This window comes from Mytilus galloprovincialis, chromosome 4 (genome assembly GCF_965363235.1).
Source record: "Mytilus galloprovincialis chromosome 4, xbMytGall1.hap1.1, whole genome shotgun sequence".
Lineage (NCBI taxonomy): Eukaryota > Metazoa > Mollusca > Bivalvia > Mytilida > Mytilidae > Mytilus > Mytilus galloprovincialis.
Window position 1 is genome coordinate 46,056,060 of NC_134841.1, and position 18,287 is coordinate 46,074,346.

At 33.3% G+C, this 18,287-nt stretch overlaps 1 protein-coding gene across 2 annotated transcripts; it reads right to left on the bottom strand.

Moving 5' to 3' along the window:
• Positions 1 to 11,068: 11,068 nt before the first annotated feature.
• On the bottom strand, positions 11,069 to 18,107 carry LOC143072269 (rRNA-processing protein UTP23 homolog). Of its 2 annotated transcripts, none has more exons than XM_076247124.1 (4): positions 18,027 to 18,107; positions 12,868 to 13,100; positions 12,341 to 12,483; positions 11,069 to 11,425 (listed from the first exon to the last, which is right to left on the bottom strand). In XM_076247124.1, exons 2-4 carry the CDS (start codon positions 13,082 to 13,084, stop codon positions 11,075 to 11,077), a joined length of 711 nt encoding a protein of 236 aa, XP_076103239.1. In that variant the 5' UTR covers positions 13,085 to 13,100; positions 18,027 to 18,107; the 3' UTR covers positions 11,069 to 11,074. The 2 variants fall into 2 exon arrangements, with proteins under 2 accessions (XP_076103239.1, XP_076103241.1); XM_076247126.1 differs by having other exon boundaries at positions 17,951 to 18,042.
• Between the last annotated feature and the right edge of the window lie 180 nt (positions 18,108 to 18,287).

Consider the following 18,287-nt stretch of genomic DNA (forward strand, 5'->3'; position numbering starts at 1 on the left):
AATACAATATACAGCAACAAAGAACAACCACTGAATTCCTGGCTCTCAACTTGGTACAGGTACATGCAGAATGTGGCAGGTTTAAACATGTGAACCAGGTGCCCAGCCATCTCCCTATCCTGGGACAACAGTACAACATATGAACAAACTATAAAAATCAGTTGACACTATATTTTAAGCAATTGTAAGAATGACTTAAACAGATTTATGAAAAAAATAATCAAATAGTTTACATCATTGCTGTTTCACATTCTGCAATTTTCGTTGCAGGAGAGGCAAAGAAATAGAAGTTATATAATGAATTAAAGTGGAAAGAATCTGTAGAAGTTATTTTGTGTTGTTGAGTATACTTCTTTGACCTCTTTGTAGCAACATTCTAGCATTACTGCTGTTGGGGTTACTACAAAATTCCAGGGCTTGTATATTTTAAGATTTTTGTTGAGCCTGCGACAAAGCTCGACATAGGGATAGTGATCCGGCGGTCGGCATTAGCTAACTTCTTAAAAGTTTTCAATTTTAGAAGGTGGAAAGCCTAGATGCTTCAGACTTTGTGTAAAGATGCCTCATGTAAGAAAGTTTCCATCTGACACATGTCCATTGTCTTTCACCTCATTTTCATGGTTCAGAGACTACTTGAAAAAAAGTTAAGAATTTTTATAATGTTAATTTCTCTCTTATAATGAGTAATAAGATAACTATATTTGATATGTTCATACCTTACAAGGTCCTTATGCCCGTCAGACTGCTTTCACTTAACCTTTACATCATTTCATGGATCAGTGAACACGGTTAAGTTTTGGTGGTTCAGTCCATATCTCAGATACTATAAGCAATAGGTCTAGTATATTTGGTGTATGGAAGGTCTGTTAAGTGTATATGTCCAACTGGCAGGTGTTATCTGACCTTGACCCCATTTTCATGGGTCAGTGGTTACAATTTTTTTGTGTTTTTCTTATACTGTATGCAATCATTTTCAATGCTACTATTTTTATACGACCGCAAAAATTTTAATTTTTCGTCGTATATTGCTATCATGTCTGCGTCGTCAACTGCGTCGTCGTCCGAATACTTTTAGTTTTCGCACTTTAACTTTAGTAAAAGTGAATAGAAATCTATGAAATTTTAACACAAGGTTTATGACCACAAAAGGAAGGTTGGGATTGATTTTGGTAGTTTTGATCCCAACATTTTAGGAATTAGAGGCCAAAAAGGGCCCAAATAAGCATTTTCTTGGTTTTCACACAATAACTTAAGTTTAAGTAAATAGAAATCTATGAAATTTTGACACAAGGTTTATGACCACAAAAGGAAGGTTGGGATTGATTTTGGGAGTTTTGGTTCTAACAGTTTAGAAATTAGGGGCCAAAAAAGGGCCCAAATAAGCATTATTCTTGGTTTTCGCACAATAACTTTAGTTTAAGTAAATAGAAATCAATGAAATTTAAACACAAGGTTTATGACCACAAAAGGAAGGTTGGTATTGATTTTGGGAGTTGAGGTCTGAACAGTTTAGGAATTAGGGGCCAAAAAGGGGCCCATGTAAGCATTATTCTTGGTTTTCGCACCCTAACTTTAGTTTAAGTAAATAGAAATCTATGAAATTTAAACACAAGGTTTATGACCACTAAAGGAAGGTTGGGTTTGATTTTGGGAGTTTTGGTCCCAACAGTTTAGGAATAAGGGGCCCAAAGGGTCCAAAATTGAACTTAGTTTGATTTCATCAAAAATTGAATAATTGGGGTTCTTTGATATGCCGAATCTAACTGTGTATGTAGATTCTTAATTTTTGGTCCCGTTTTCAAATTGGTCTACATTAAGGTCCAAAGGGTCCAAAATTAAACTTAGTTTGATTTTGACAAAAATTGAATCCTTGGGGTTCTTTGATATGCTGAATCTAAAAATGTACTTAGATTTTTGATTATTGGCCCAGTTTTCAAGTTGGTCCAAATCGGGTCCAAATTAAACTTTGTTTGATTTCATCAAAAATTGAATAATTGGGGTTCTTTGATATGCCAAATCTTACTGTGTATGTAGATTCTTAATTTTTAGTCCCGTTTTCAAATTGGTCTACATTAAAGTCCAAAGGGTCCAAAATTAAACTAAGTTTGATTTTAACAAAAATTGAATTCTTGAGCTTTTTTGATATGCTGAATCTAAACATGTACTTAGATTTTTGATTATGGGCCCAGTTTTCAAGTTGGTTCAAATCAGGATCCAAAATTATTATATTAAGTATTGTGCAATAGCAAGAAATTTTCAATTGCACAGTATTCAGCAATAGCAAGAAATCTTCAATTGCACAGTATTGTGCAATAGCAAGAAATTTTCAATTGCACAGTATTGCGCAATAGCAAGAAATCTTCAATTGCACAGTATTGTGCAATAGCAAATATTTTCAATTGCACAGTATTGCACAATAGCAAGAAATATCTAATTGCACAATATTGTGCAATAGCAAGAAATTTGCAATTGATTGGAGTTATCTTTCTTTGTCCAGAATAGTAGTTGAATCAACTTAAATCATTGTTTTATACAATATACAATGTATATTCACTTTTACTACCAACTGATAAATTAAAACAATCTTTACCATTCAGTGATAAAAAGCATCTTTCGTTACATTTTAATATTTTATGATGTATTTAAATGAGTAGTTATTGTTTCAAACTCCATTAGAAATTTGAATTGAGATCAGTTTTGGAAAAAGGGAAAGGGGGATGTGAAAAAAAAATGGGGGGGGGGTTAAATTTTTCTCATTTCAGATTTCATATATAAAAAGAAAATTTCTTCAAACATTTTTTTGAGAGGATTAATATTCAACAGCATAGTGAATTGCTCAAAGGAAAAAAAAAGTATTTTAAGTTCATTAGACCACATTCATTCTGTATCAGAAACCTATGCTGTGTTAACTATTTAATCACAATCCAAATTTAGAGCTGAATCCAGCTTGAATGTTGTGTCCATACTTGCCCCAACCGTTCAGGGTTCAACCTCTGCGGTCGTATAAAGCTGCACCCTGCGGAGCATCTAGTTGGTGTATGGAATGATTGTAAGGTGTACATGTCTGGCTGGCAGGTGTCATCTGACCTTGACCTCATTTTCACGGTTCAGTGGTCAAAGTTAAGTTTTTGAGTTTTGGTCTTTTTCTAATACTATATACCATAGGTCAACAATATTTGGTGTATGGAAATATTTTATGATGTGCATGTCAGCCTCACAGGTTTAATCTGACCTTGACCTCATTTCATGGTTCATTGGCTAGAGTTAAGTTTTGTGTTTTTGGTCTGTTTTTCTTTTACTGTATCCAATGTGTACTATATTTGGTTTATGGAATGATTGTATGGTGTACATGTCTAGCTGGGAGGTGTCATCTGACCTTGACCTAATTTTCATGGTTCAGTGGTCAAAGTTTTTGAGTTTTGGTCTTTTTTCTAATACTATATACCATAGGTCAACTATATTTGGTGTATGGAAATATTTTATGATGTATGTGTCAGTCTCACAGATTTTATTTGACCTTTACCTCATTTTCACAGTTCATTTTTTTTTGGTGTTCTGTTCGTTTTTCTTAAACTATAAGCAAGAGTTCAACTATATTTGTTGTATGGAAGAATTGAAAGCTGTACATGTCTGCCTGGCATGGTTCATCTGACCTTGACTTCATTTGTCATTATTTTGTTTACTTGGTTTATTCTGTTTCTTAGAAACTATAAGCAATGTCAACTATATTTAGTGTATTGAATGATTGTAAGGTGTACATGTATTTTTTGTTTGGTTTATATGACCTTGACCTCATTTTCTTGGATCATGTTAAGTTAATGTGAAAGTTGTAGTAAAGTTTTATATTTATGACTATCAACATAATATCAATGATTAGTAAAGGAGGGGAGACATTTCAGTGTATGCACTCTTGTTTTATAGAGGGTTGATACATCAAAGGCAGCTGTGAGAACTATGGGTTCCTTATAGTATAGTCAGGAATCGTCTGAAAGATAATTGCCATCATGACAGCCCAACTTACATACACTAATATTCAACCCAAGGTAACAACTCTTAATGATCAGGTTTCATACCAAATATCAAATTGAACTTTTGTAGCAATTATATTATTCTCAACAAGAATGTGTCCATGTGACATCATGCCCTGCTTGCACTATCACATTTCCATGCTCTGTAAAACCATCAAAATCAGGGTTCAAACTGTAATTTGGCATATAATTTTAAAAATTTCAAAACATACTGAACTTATGTACTAAGTTTCAAGTGGAGTTGCTGTGTTGACCACATATTCCTTAAATAAACCTATTACCCGTCAGAGAACGCACTGGTTTAATACTATCATATTTATTTTACGGGGAATCTAGAAATTGGAGGGTCAATGCAATAATTTGATGTTAATAACATAATAAACATGTGTATTAAGTTTCTAGTTGATGTGACCGAAAACTTATTTATAAAGTGCCTTATCAATATTTGACTGATGAGATGGCCGTAGAGAATAATCGACTGATGCAGACCAAACATTGATTTTGGACCAAATATTGATTTTGTTATCTGTAAATTAAAACCATATAAATATTACACATACATGTATGTACTTCTCGGTACTAGGATCTGTAGATACCTATATTTTGGCATTGCACAAGGTCATGTTTCTCTGACTGTTAGTGACATAATTACTGTAAATTCAGAAATTATTGCATGCATTTATTATTGCGGTTTTGTCATTTTAGACTTAGATGCATTTTTAATGTTTACGATTTTGAGAAAAATCCTTTTAAATTCATATAAAATATTTTAAAATGAGAGTTTAAATTATTGCGTTTACCACCCTGTCGCATATTTCGCAATAATAAAAACCTCGTAATAATTTCTGAATTGACATGCACAGTACACTAATTCCATTGGTTGTTGGATGTGTACTGATTGATAGTTTTATAGTCTTAGATACATGATTCTGTTTTATAAGTTGATATTGGCTTTGAATTGGCTGACAGTAACTGTGAGACAGAGTACTCTATAGTTCTGTAAATTTTTGTTAGGGATAAGGGATGGATAAATACCTTGCCACATCCTGTCTGTTATTTGTTTGATCTGATGAGTTTAGCCTTTTTCAACTTTTTTCTATAATTTGTTCTTATGTTGTGTTATTACACCACTGTCTCAGGTTAGGGGGATTGAGTACTTACAAACATGTTTAATCTCATTTTTTATGTGTCTGTCCAAAGTGAGGAGCCTGTAGGTCAGGGGTTGTCGTGGGTTGACATATGTCATATTTGTTTTTCGTATATTGTGTTATAAATTAGACAGTCAGTTTTCTCAACTGTACTGTTTCACATTTTTCATGTCCAAGCCCTTTTTAGCTGACTATACAGTACAGGCTTTTCTCAGTGTTTGATTCTGGACAAGTGATTATAATTGCTTACATCCACTTTATTTGAAATTTGGTGGATAGTGGTCTCAATGGCATTCATACCACATCTCATTATCCTAACCAGTATACTGAAACATTATGCCCCCTTCTATCCTTGACAGGGAATAAAAATATGACAGGAATTTGAAACTAGAGGCTCTAAAGAGCCTGTGTCGCTCACCTTGGTCTATGTGAATATTAAAGGAAGCAGATGGATTCAAGACAAAATTGTGTTTTGGTGATGGTGATGTGTTTGTACATCTTACTTTACTGAACATTCTTGCTGCTTAAAATTATCTCTATCTATAATGAACTTGGCCCATTAGTTTCAGTGGAAAATGATGGTAAAAATTTACAAATTTTATGAAAATTGTTAAAAATTGACTATAAAGAAAAATAACTCCTAAGGGGGTCAATTGACCATTTCGGTCATGTTGACTTATTTGTAAATCTTACTTTGCTGAACATTATTGTTGTTTACAGTTTATCTCTATCGATAATAATATTCAAGATAATGACCAAAAACAGCAAAATTTCCTTAAAACTAACAATTCAGGGTCAGCAACCCAACAACGGGTTGTGCGATTCATCTAAAAATTTCAGAGCAGATAAATGTTGACCTGATAAACAATTTTACCCCATGGCAGATTGCTCTAAATGCTTTGGGTTTTGAGTTATAAGCCAAAAACTGCATTTTACCCCATGTTCTATTTTTAGCCATGGCGGCCATCTTGGTTGGATGGCCGGGTCACCGGACACATTTTTCAAACTACTAACCCAAAAGATGATTGTGGCCAAGTTTGGATTAATTTGGCCAAGTAGTTTCAGAGGAGAAGATTTTTGTAAAAGATTACTAAGATTTACGAAAAATGGTTAAAAATTGACTATAAAGGGCAATAACTCCTAAAGGGGTCAACTGACCATTTCAGTCATGTTGACTTATTTGTAAATCTTACTTTGCTGAACATTATTGCTGTTTATAGTTTATCTCTATCTATAATAATATTCAAGATAATAACCAACTAGAGGCTCTCAAGAGCCTGTGTCGCTCACCTTGGTCTATGTGCATATTAAACAATGGACACAGATAAATTCATGATATAATTGTGTTTTGGTGATGGTGATGTGTTTGTAGATCTTACTTTACTGAACATTCTTGTTGCTACAATTATCTTTATCTATAATGAACTTGGCCCAGTAATTACAGTGGAAAATATTTTCTAAAAATTTACAAAAATTTATGAAAAATGCTAAAAATTAACTATAAACGGCAATAACTCCTTAAGGAGTCAATTGACTATTTTGGTCATGTTGACTTATTTGTAAATCAAACTTTGCTGAACATTATTGCTGTTTACAGTTTATCTCTATCTATAATAATATTCAAGATACCAATTCAGGGGCAGTAACCAAACAACGGGTTGTCGGATTCATCTGAAAATTTGAGGGCAGAAAGATCTTGACCTGATAAACAATTTTACCCCATGTCAGATTTGCTCTAAGTGCTTTGGTTTTTGAGTTATAAGCCAAAAACTGCATTTTACCCCTATATTCTATTTTTAGCCATGGTGGCCATCTTGGTTGGTTGGCCGGGTCACGCCACACATTTTTTAAACTAGATACCCCCATGACAATTGTGGCCAAGTTTGGTTTAATTTGGCCCAGTAGTTTCAGAGGAGAAGATTTTTGTAAAAGATTACTAAGATTTACGAAAAAATGGTTAAAATTTGACTATAAAGGGAAATAACTCCTAAAGAGGTCAGCTGACCATTTCCTTTGCATTGAGGTATTTGTAAATCTTACTTTGCTGAACATTATTGCTGTTTACAGTTTATCTCTATCTATAATAATATTCAACATAATAACCAAAAACAGCAAAATTTCCTTAAAAATACCAATTCAGGGGCAGCAACCCAACAACAGGTTGTCGGATTCATCTGAAAATTTCAGGACAGATAGATCTTGACCTGATAAACACTTTTAACCCGTCAGATTTGCTCTAAATGCTTTGATTTTTGAGTTATAAGCCAAAAACTGCATTTTACCCCTATGTTCTATTTTTAGCCATGGTGGCCATCTTGGTTACTTGGCCGGGTCACGCCACACATTTTTTAAACTAGATACCCCAAAGATGACTGTGGCCAAGTTTGGATTAATTTGGCAGAGTAGTTTCAGAGGAGAAGATTTTTGTAAAAGATTTCTAAGATTTACGAAAAATGGTTAAAAATTGACTATAAAGGTCAATAACTTCTAAAGGGGTCAATTGACCATTTTGGTCATGTTGACTTATTTGTAAATCTAACTTTGCTGAACATTATTGCTGTTTACAGTTTATCTCTATCTATAATAATATTCAAGATAATAACCAAAAACAGCAAAAATTCCCTAAAATTACCAATTCAGGGGCAGCAACCCAACAATGGGTTGTCGGATTCATCTGAAAATTTGAGGGCAGAAAGATCTTGACCTGATAAACAATTTAACCCCATGTCAGATTTGCTCTAAATGCTTTGGTTTTTGAGTTATAAGCTAAAAACTGCATTTTACCCCTATGTTCTATTTTTAGCCATGGCGGCCATCTTGGTTGGTTGGCCGGGTCACGCCACACATTTTTTAAACTAGATACCCCAATGATGATTGTGGCCAAGTTTGGATTAATTTGGCCCAGTAGTTTCAGAGGAGAAGATTTTTGTAAAAGTTAACGACGACGGACGACGATGACGACGACGACGACGACGGACGATGGACGACGGACGACGGACGCCAAGTGATGGGAAAAGCTCACTTGGCCCTTCGGGCCAGGTGAGCTAAAAAGAGCAAAATTTCCTTAAAATTACTAATTCAGGGCCAGCAACCCAACAACGGGTTGTCCGATTCATCTGAAAATTTCAGGGCAGATAGATCTTGAACTGATAAACAATTTTACCCCCATGTCAGATTTGCTCTAAATGCTTTGGGTTTTGAGTTATAAGCCAAAAACTGCATTTTACCCCATGTTCTATTTTTAGCCATGGAGGCCATCTTGGTTTGATGGCCGGGTCACCGGACACATTTTTCAAACTACTAGCCCAAAAGATGATTGTGGCCAAGTTTGGATTAATTTGGCCCAATAGTTTCAGAGGAGAAGATTTTTGTAAAATATTACTAAGATTTACGAACTAGAGGCTCTAAAGAGCCTGTGTCGCTCACCTTGGTCTATGTGAATATTAAACAATGGACACAGATGGATTCATGACAAAATTGTGTTTTGGTGATGGTGATGTGTTTGTAGATCTTACTTTACTAAACATTCTTGCTGCTTACAATTATCTCTATCTATAACAGTACTTTCTGTGGAAAATGTTATTGAAAATCTTCAAATTTTAAGAAAATTGTTAAAAATTGACTATGAAGGGCAATAACTCCTTAGGGGGTCAATTGACTATTTTGGTCATACTGACTTATTTTTAGTTCTTACTTTGCTGTACATTATTGCTGTTTACAGTTTATCTCCATCTATAATAATATTCAAGATAATAACAAAAAAACAGCAAAATTTCCTCAAAATTACCAATTCAGGGGCAGCAACCTAACAACCGATTATCCGATTCATCTGAAAATTCCAGGGCAGATAGATCGTGACCTGATCAACAATTTTACTTCCTGTCAGATTTGCTCTTAATGCTTTGGTTTTTGAGTTACAAGCCAAAAACTGCATTTTACCCCCATGTTCTATTTTTAGCCATGGCGGCCATCTTGGTTTGTTGGCCGAGTTACCGGACACATTTTTTTAACTAGATACCCCAATGATGATTATGGCTAAGTTTGGTTAAATTTGGCCAAGTAGTTTCAGAGGAGAAGATTTTTCTAAAAGATTATTAAGATTTACGAAAAATGGTTAAAAATTGACTATAAAGGGCAATAACTCCTAAAGTGGTCAACTGACCATTTTGGTCATGTTGACTTATTTGTAGATCTTACTTTGCTGAACATTATTGCTGTTTACAGTTTCTCTCTATCTATAATAATATTCAAGCTAATAACCAAAAACAGCAAAATTTCCTTAAAATTACCATTTCAGGGGCAGCAACCCAACAACGAAATGTCCGATTCATCTGAAAATTTCAGGGCAGATAGATCTTGACCTGATGAACAATAATACCCCATGTCAGATTTGCTCTAAATGCTTTGGTTTTTGAGTAATAAGCCAAAAACTGCATTTTACCCCTATGTTCTATTTTTAGCTATGTCGGCCATCTTGGTTGATTGGGCGGGTCACCGGACACATTTTTTAAATTAGATACCCCAATGATGATTATGGCCAAGTTTGATTAAATTTGGCCCAGTAGTTTCAGAGGAGAAGATTTTTCTAAAAGATTACTAAGATTTACGAAAAATGGTTAAAAATTGACTATAAAGGGCAATAACTCCTAAAGTGGTCAACTGACCATTTTGGTCATGTTGACTTATTTGTAGATCTTACTTTGCTGAACATTATTGCTGTTTACAGTTTATCTTTATCTATAATAATATTCAAGCTAATAACCAAAAACAGCAAAATTTCCTTAAAATTACCATTTCAGGGGCAGCAACCCAACAACGAAATGTCCGATTCATCCGAAAATTTCAGGGCAGATAGATCTTGACCTGATGAACAATAATACCCCATGTCAGATTTGCTCTAAATGCTTTGGTTTTTGAGTTATAAGCCAAAAACTGCATTTTACCCCTATGTTCTATTTTTAGCCATGGCGGCCATCTTGGTTGGTTGACCGGGTCACCGGACACATTTTTTAAACTAGATACCCCAATGATGATTGTGGCCAAGTTTGGTTAAATTTGGCCCAGTAGTTTCAGAGGAGAAGATTTTTGTAAAAGTTAACGACGCCAGACGACGACGGACGACAGACGACAGACGACGGACGACAGACGACGGACGACGGACGCCGGACGCCAAGTGCTGAGAAAAGCTCACTTGGCCCTTTGGGCCAGGTGAGCTAAAAATGGTTAAAAATTGACTATAAAGGGCAATAACTCCTAAAGGGGTCAACTGACCATTTCAGTCATGTTGACTTATTTGTAAATCTTACTTTGCTGAACATTATTGCTGTTTACTGTTTATCTCTATCTATAATAATATTCAAGATAATAACCAAAAACAGCAAAATTTCCTTAAAATTACTAATTCAGGGGCAGCAACCCAACAACGGGTTATCCGATTCATCTGAAAATTTCAGGGCAGATAGATCTTCACCTGTTTAACAATTCTACCCCCATGTCAGATTTGCTCTAAATGCTTTGGTTTTTGAGTTATAAGCCAAAAACTGCATTTTACCCCTATGTTCTATTTTTAGCCATGGCGGCCATCTTGGATGGTTGGTCGGGTCACTGGACACATTTTTTAAACTAGATACCCCAATGATGATTGTGGCCAAGTTTGGTTTAATTTGGCCCAGTAGTTTCAGAGGAGAAGATTTTTGTAAAAGTTAACGACGACGACGGACGACGCCGGACGCCAAGTGATGAGAAAAGCTCACTTGGCCTTTTAGGCCAGGTGAGCTAAAAAGATGGACTGTTGAAATTAACAGATTCAGTAATTTATCTGTATAAACCAAAACCATGTTTCAATGTATTAAATAAACACTCTTAGGACACAAAAAGACTAAAACACCAAAAAACAATTTAACCATTTTCTATTGACAAATGTTCTCTCTGTTTTCTCTTTAACTTTTTCTTCTGTGATTTTGAGAGTTCACCTTCTTTTCTTTTCCTTTTTGGTTTCATAGACAGGGGATTGGCCCCTTTTAACTTTTTGTGTTTCTTTTTCTTTACTTCCTGTTCACCGAATGCTTCCACTTTCAGCTGTTTTATGATATCATGCTCACGTTCTGAAGGAGAAATTTTAGCATCGGTTTGTCTTTCTGCTTTCATTTTTGATTTTTCTGATGGAGGTTCCAGAGTTATTGTATTGAAAGCTATATAAAGCATAGGTGTGCCAGCTTTTGTTCTAAACCAGTCATTTAACATTTTATCCTAAAAATAAATAATGTACATGTGCATTATGATGTTATGTTGAGAAAAAATCTTCAATAAAACAAAATCTAACAGCACAGGTAAGTCAAAATATAACCTGCAGTAATTTACATCTTTATTTTGGAGGATAATTGTCTAATTAGCTATGGTACCATATCTTTTTATTTTCAAGTCTATAAGTTTAGATGCTCTAAATTTTACAGAGACTATCAATGTTTGTAGATTACATGGATTATACAAATAGAGTTAATCAAATATTTGGTCATTAAATACAGACTCTTAAATCATGTACATGTAGGTTGTTGATCAAATTAATTTACAACTGAATAAGACAAACGTATTATACTATAATCCCATCTTAAAGTAATAGTTATCAAATCTACTTTAACTTCTGCCAAAAAAATACAAGATATTAATTCTTTGGCAATTTATCCCTTTCCAGACCCATTGAATAAAAATACATTTAATCAACATGTGTCCTCTGATGATCTCAGAAGATGATTGGATGAATCATGATGAGCTAGTTTAATGGTCATGACTTTTATCAGCTCACTTAATGAATCAAAAAGTGTTATTGAATTTGATAACTTTGTAGAATTTGGAAGGCACTCAAAAGGGATTTTTGTTTTCATTAGAAATACATATTTTTAATAAATACTGGCATGACTGGTGGATAATCAGATTTCTCCAATCTAAATAGCTAAATTATAAATTTTAAAGTCCTTCCCCAGGCGTGGACTTGAAATTTGGATAATTTAACTATTTTGATTGGATAAGTCTCATAATCTAATGTAAGAATCTGTATATATTATTTATACTTAGTTCAGTCTAAAGTATCATTTGTTCAAATTCAATATAAAAAAAGAATGCAAACCTAGAACTAAAAGGTTAAATATTGAAAATTACAAAATGTACCTGTGTTGCAAGGAATAACTTTTCTTTATTCTTTTTGCCAATCAGTCTTGTAATGCATTTAGATGCAGATAAAGGTGACTTGTGGTTACATGGCTGTAATTTAAACTGCTTCAACACTTTAAGGGGACCATATAATATTGAACCTGAAAATATAAAGAAACCTTTAGCTGTACATGTGGGAGTGATTTACAACTGGCTATAGAATTCTAGGAAATTGTGTTTAATGCTACGTATACAGGCTTTATGTTTTAAAGTAAAGTACATTGTACATGTATTATAAAATCAAGTGTGTTCGACACGAAGGCATAGGAGCCATATTGATTGTTTTGTATATAAAAGTTTCATACTCTTAGTATGAAAACTAATATTGTTTCATATAGGGTTGCTGCAATTAAATGAAATAACAAAACTGTTGCCAGAAACAGGATATTTATTTTACTTTATATAAAACGATGAATATATTTATTCAAAATGAACAATGTTCAATGAATTGGAAAAATGGGATAATAATTATATAACTGGCTTACCAAAGGCTTCACACTCGTCAAGCACACATTGTGTAGTCCACATTTTAGTATCTGCCTCTAAATACTTTGGTAACTGTTCACTGATGTTAACTTTAAACTTCAGGGCAGCTTTACAAAATGTTCCATCAATCAAAACATTGTATGGTGGCTTAAATCCAAAATTACTACTGTAGAAAGTCAAAACTTTCCGTATATGCTTATGTCTCTTTATTTTCATCTTTCTTTATATTTTGCTAGAAAAAAAATAAAAACAAAAATACAATATCCAATGATCCTGTAATATTTACAACTCACTTTTTACACAATATACTCATAATCATTAGACATACAATTTCTATTTTTGCATAGTTATGCACACTTTTAACATTATTAATGACCACCCTGTCAAATCTGTTAACTTATATTTTTGCACTGTGCCATTTCTCAGACAGTTAATGAGGTCATTACACTAAACATATTGGATGTGTACTGATTGATACTTAAGTATGGAAGAACATGATTTATTATTTAGATGTAATTTCACGAATTTGTTTTGAACTACCTTCAGTAATGGTGTCAGAGTACTTTTATAAAGGTGCTTTGTGTATATTTTTTGTGCGCTTAATACTGATTTATTTGGATGTTTTATTGTATTAGTTGTTATTGGCTTTGAACTAATTGCCACGGTCCTACTAAAAAGCGCTCCGGAGCGCCCGGGAAAAGTTAAAAAGCTCCTGACGAAAAGAAAAGGTGCCCGGAGAAGGAAAATTAGCGCCCGGAGAAGAAAATTAGCGCCCAGGAGAAGAAAATAATAATATTTTATAACAATATATTTTTTTATTAAATAAATAAATAATTGGTGCCTGAGGTCTAATATTTTTGCAACTGCATGGTGAACACTTTTTTTTACAGATGCTGAGATAGATTTATTATATCTTTTTATAAAACTAAAACTGTTTCAATGGCTATGGTTATCAGGGTTTTAATGCTTAGACTTAAATTTAAACCAAACACCAGGGGCCGTGACAACGAAGCTGTCCTAGGACTAGGACATGTCTTAGGATGGTCCTAGGACACGTCTTAGTCCTAAGTCAGGTTAAGGAAAGTCTCCTAAAATAAGATATGTCCTAAATTTGGTCCTAAAGTTAGGATATAAAAATAGGTGTCTTAGGATAGTCCTAAAGGTTACAATGTCCGTAAACGAAATAAAAACAATATATATAGTACAAACTCAATCCTAAAAATACGGATACAACATTAAACTATCATACTATTATTAGAATTGAATTAACAAATCAAAATATTTTCAATATTTGTTAAAGATTCAATTGTATTACATTAAATTATTTCCTGCTGTTTATTTTACAACGACTATCATTATAAGCAACATTTTTGTGACTAACCAAAACGGTGCAATATCAACTTAAATATTGGAAAAAGTTTATTTTTTTAACTAATCCTAATTTGATACAAGTAATGAAACCAAGTGGACCTGAGTACAAAACTAGTTTACATACTAAAATTGCAGAACGAATATCGCATTTAACAAAGTTTTGTGACTATTTACTTTTGTTTTCGTATTAAATTCATTTATATCTTTCATCATATTTAATAACGTATTTATTAAGTATTACGTTAAAACTTTAACTTTTATTTTGCGATAGCTGTTTCCATATAAGAGTAGATACTAAAATACCATTAAATCTATGACAAACAAATCTCTACATATTTTTTTCAATTAAATAAATGTGTTAGGATGGTCCTAGGACCATCGTAGTTAGGACTGTCCCAAGACAGCTTTGTTTTACATCCAGGCCTCTACAATAACTTTTTTTTCAACTTGTCCAGTAGGACAAGTACATACCAAAACTTACTTGTCCGAATGAAATTGTAACTTGTCCCAAAAAAATCTTAATATTAACCTTTTTTGCATTTCAAGTTGATTCAAGGAACAAAATGAGTTAAAAAAAATTGAACAGAATTTGATTTATATCCTTTGAAATACTTTTAAAAGATATGAGCCATGAACAACTGAATTTAGTTGTGTCACAGGACTTATGTTCCAGTTTTTATCAATGCTAAAGTCTCATCATACTTTGCACATGAGGCACCATCTGATTGGCCTCTAAATGTACACTCATTGGATTTTTATCCTATTTTTTTAAATTTTGAAAAAAGTTTATTCAAATGCAATCAATAAAAAGAATATGAGGTATGATTGTCAATGAGACAAAAGACCAAATGACACAGAAATTAACAACTATAGGTCACTGCATTGCAAGTATTGTTTTTTCTACATAAAGATCAAACATGATTTGATGATTTTTATGGTAAATAATTTCCTCATTCTTATTTAAAAAATATGTTATGGACATTGGTATTAATTATTATAAAGCAACAAAATCAGTTAGGAAAAGAAGTTATGATTTGTCTTGGTCCAGAAATGTCTACTGCCTTGCCAACTGTATATTAATCATGTCTATGAAATATGTCTCCTACAGTGCCCAACTGTCTATTAAACTTGGAGCCGAATCATTTCTGAGCTGGTGACAAACTGTCTTTAAAGTTACCTTATCTAAAAAAGTACATGGTTGAATGGGATCGGTAAGACTGGTTTCTGAGAAAAGTGTGCTTTTTACCTGTTAAAAGTACTTGACAAAGAACCAGTTTTAAATTATCGATTGCAAGTCTGAGGGGTCTTGAGAAATAAAAAGTTTCAATTAGTTTCAGTTTAAAAAGGAAAGATGTCAAACAAATCTTCTTTTCTAGTTTTTTTGTTAATAATAATACTTTGTTCATCAGTTTGATTAAAATTTATTTTCTGCAGAATGATTCTACTTGTCCCATCAGACAAGCTTGGTATAGCTTTTACTTGTCCCACCTTTTTTACCTCTGGTACCGGACAATCGGACAGGCGTTATTGTCGAGGCCTGACATCCAAAGACACGTCCTAAGACCATCCTAAATAATGTCCTAAGACATATCTTAGGACATATCCTAGGATACTTTCATTGACACGACCCCTGCTTTTTACCCCCTTGTTTTAACTATGGTACATGTATAGTACTACTTTTTTTGCTGATTTATTAAATTATGTGTACCTCTTTTAATTTTGATTAAATTAATATTTATCTGTGAAATTTGAGTTGTCTTATACATTTTTCATTTTGATATCGTTTTTGAAAAACATGTCTTTTGATGTCTTATATTAATACATCAGTGGTCTCGCTAGCCCAAAATAGAAGGGCGCCGCGCCCTGGGTGCCCTCAGCCGCGCCCTGGGTGCCTTCATCCGCGCCCTTCTGCCCTGACGTCTTTTTCCAAAATTATCTTGTGCCGTTTTGGTAAAATTTTGTTTCATCGATTTCTGATCTCCAAGTTAATTACATATATGACACATGTGTGATTGCCCCCAGGTTAATCATGTCATTACAATCAATTACAATGATAAAGACTTCAAAGGTGTTAATAACTAGGTAATTTAATTAGGACAATGTATCTTTTTGTCATACTTTTGATGAATGTGTCAGCGAGTGTGTTTAGCTTGGGTCGGCATTTTCGATCTCCAAGTCACAATGGAAGAGCGTATATAAATGAAGACTTTCATGACTTTAGAATTGAATTTAAGTCATCAAAATAAAACTATGCCTTTACAGAAATGCCTTCCATCTCCACTTGTTAGCGACAAGCACAGTTTTTAATTAACCCAAACGTGGTGGATATTGATTTTGGAGTTAATTCCCCTGTTATAGCTTATTACAAATTTGTGCTCTAAAAATATTATCTAGTATCAAAAAAAGGAATAAATTACCAATTGAATATATAATAACATAATAATGTTATCTTAAAGATATTAACTGTCTTTGAACATATTAAAAAATATATATTGCAATTTCTACTTGATAATTATACTTTTAGCAATCCATGTTCTAAACATTGTTAAATTAGTAATGCTCTCAGTTTCAGATCATATGATGTATTAAAGCTATAATTTTATATAGATATAAAAAAAAAAAACATATTCTTTAATAATGGGTAGAGTGAAGTTAAACTGTAAAAACATAATATGTTGATGAAGATGTACTATATCATTCATAACTACACAAACAATGAAATAAAGACTATAGTTGAAAAGCATCTTTATTTAAAAAACAAAACATATACAGAAAAAAAAAAGAAGAGATTCGTTAACTCGTGATACACACAGAAACGTAGACAAAAAAATGAGCAGTGCCTTTTCTTATCATAAAAAGTGCCCTGCCCTCCACTGGCACCCTGCCCCTTTTGATTTCTAGCTAGAGCACTGTACATGTTATAAATCTTCCGCATAAACTGTGATCCATTATTATCAGTCTTTCGAAATAGTATTCATATATTTTTGTTAAAATTAAAATATTCATATTTGTTTTTGTGCTTTATTACAAATGTCTATTATCTGAATTTGCAAATTACTTGTCTAAAGTAAAAAAAATTAATGTCCATAACTTAACAAAGTTGTCTCATGCCAATAAAATATTTATATATTTTCCCCAGGCGCTATATTTTCTTCTCTGGGCGCTTTTTCTTCACCCAGACACATTTTAGTAGGACCCAATTGCCAATACCTTTTAGTAGCTGTGAGCAAGCTCAGATCTATTTTTCGTACGGGTATGAATAGTAAACCCCATATACACCTTATCGCTAATCCCGGCTGACCCGGCCGCTTGAACTTTTGACGCATACAACAATACCTTTTCCATTGTGGCGTCAGATATTTTACGGGAACCTGTGTGTTATCCAGCAATGGCAGACAAATAGCGATAAGGTGTATTGACAGAAACAAGTGTCTGTGTTTCACTCAAGTAAAAAAATTGGGCACTTCATAAACATCTAAACTTTGCCTGTATTTTTTAATAATGAATAAAACCATAAACTATGGGAACATAGGTTCATTTAAACAAACTAACATATATACACTGTGCACAGGTAACAGCTAACAAGACTCAAGAGTGTTATAATATAATTAAACTTATATGAGTTCATCGATTGAACACCTGTTATGAAAGTATGCATTAGTTCAAGAAATGTGGTCTTATGTCTCACAACAAATGGAAGTTTATAACGACCTTGACTGGCTAAACATCTTATGTCTCCTTCATCTAGACAGTCACAAATTTATTTTTGACAAAGAATTGTGTTTACCATGTGTAAGATCTTTGCAAAGCACTTGTTTGCCGCTGACTTTAAAGTCGCTTGAGTGTTTTATTCAATAGGATACATTCTCGGACTTTTTTTTCCGGAAAAGAGCTTACTTTAAAAAAAGAAAAGCAACACTTGAACCTAGGACCGCTGACTGCAGGGTCACCAAAAGATTGTTACTAAATTTGATCAAATTTGTATTTGCTTTGAAGTAAAATAATTGCAAGTTAAAAGTGTATATTTACAGCCTAAGGACTTATATAA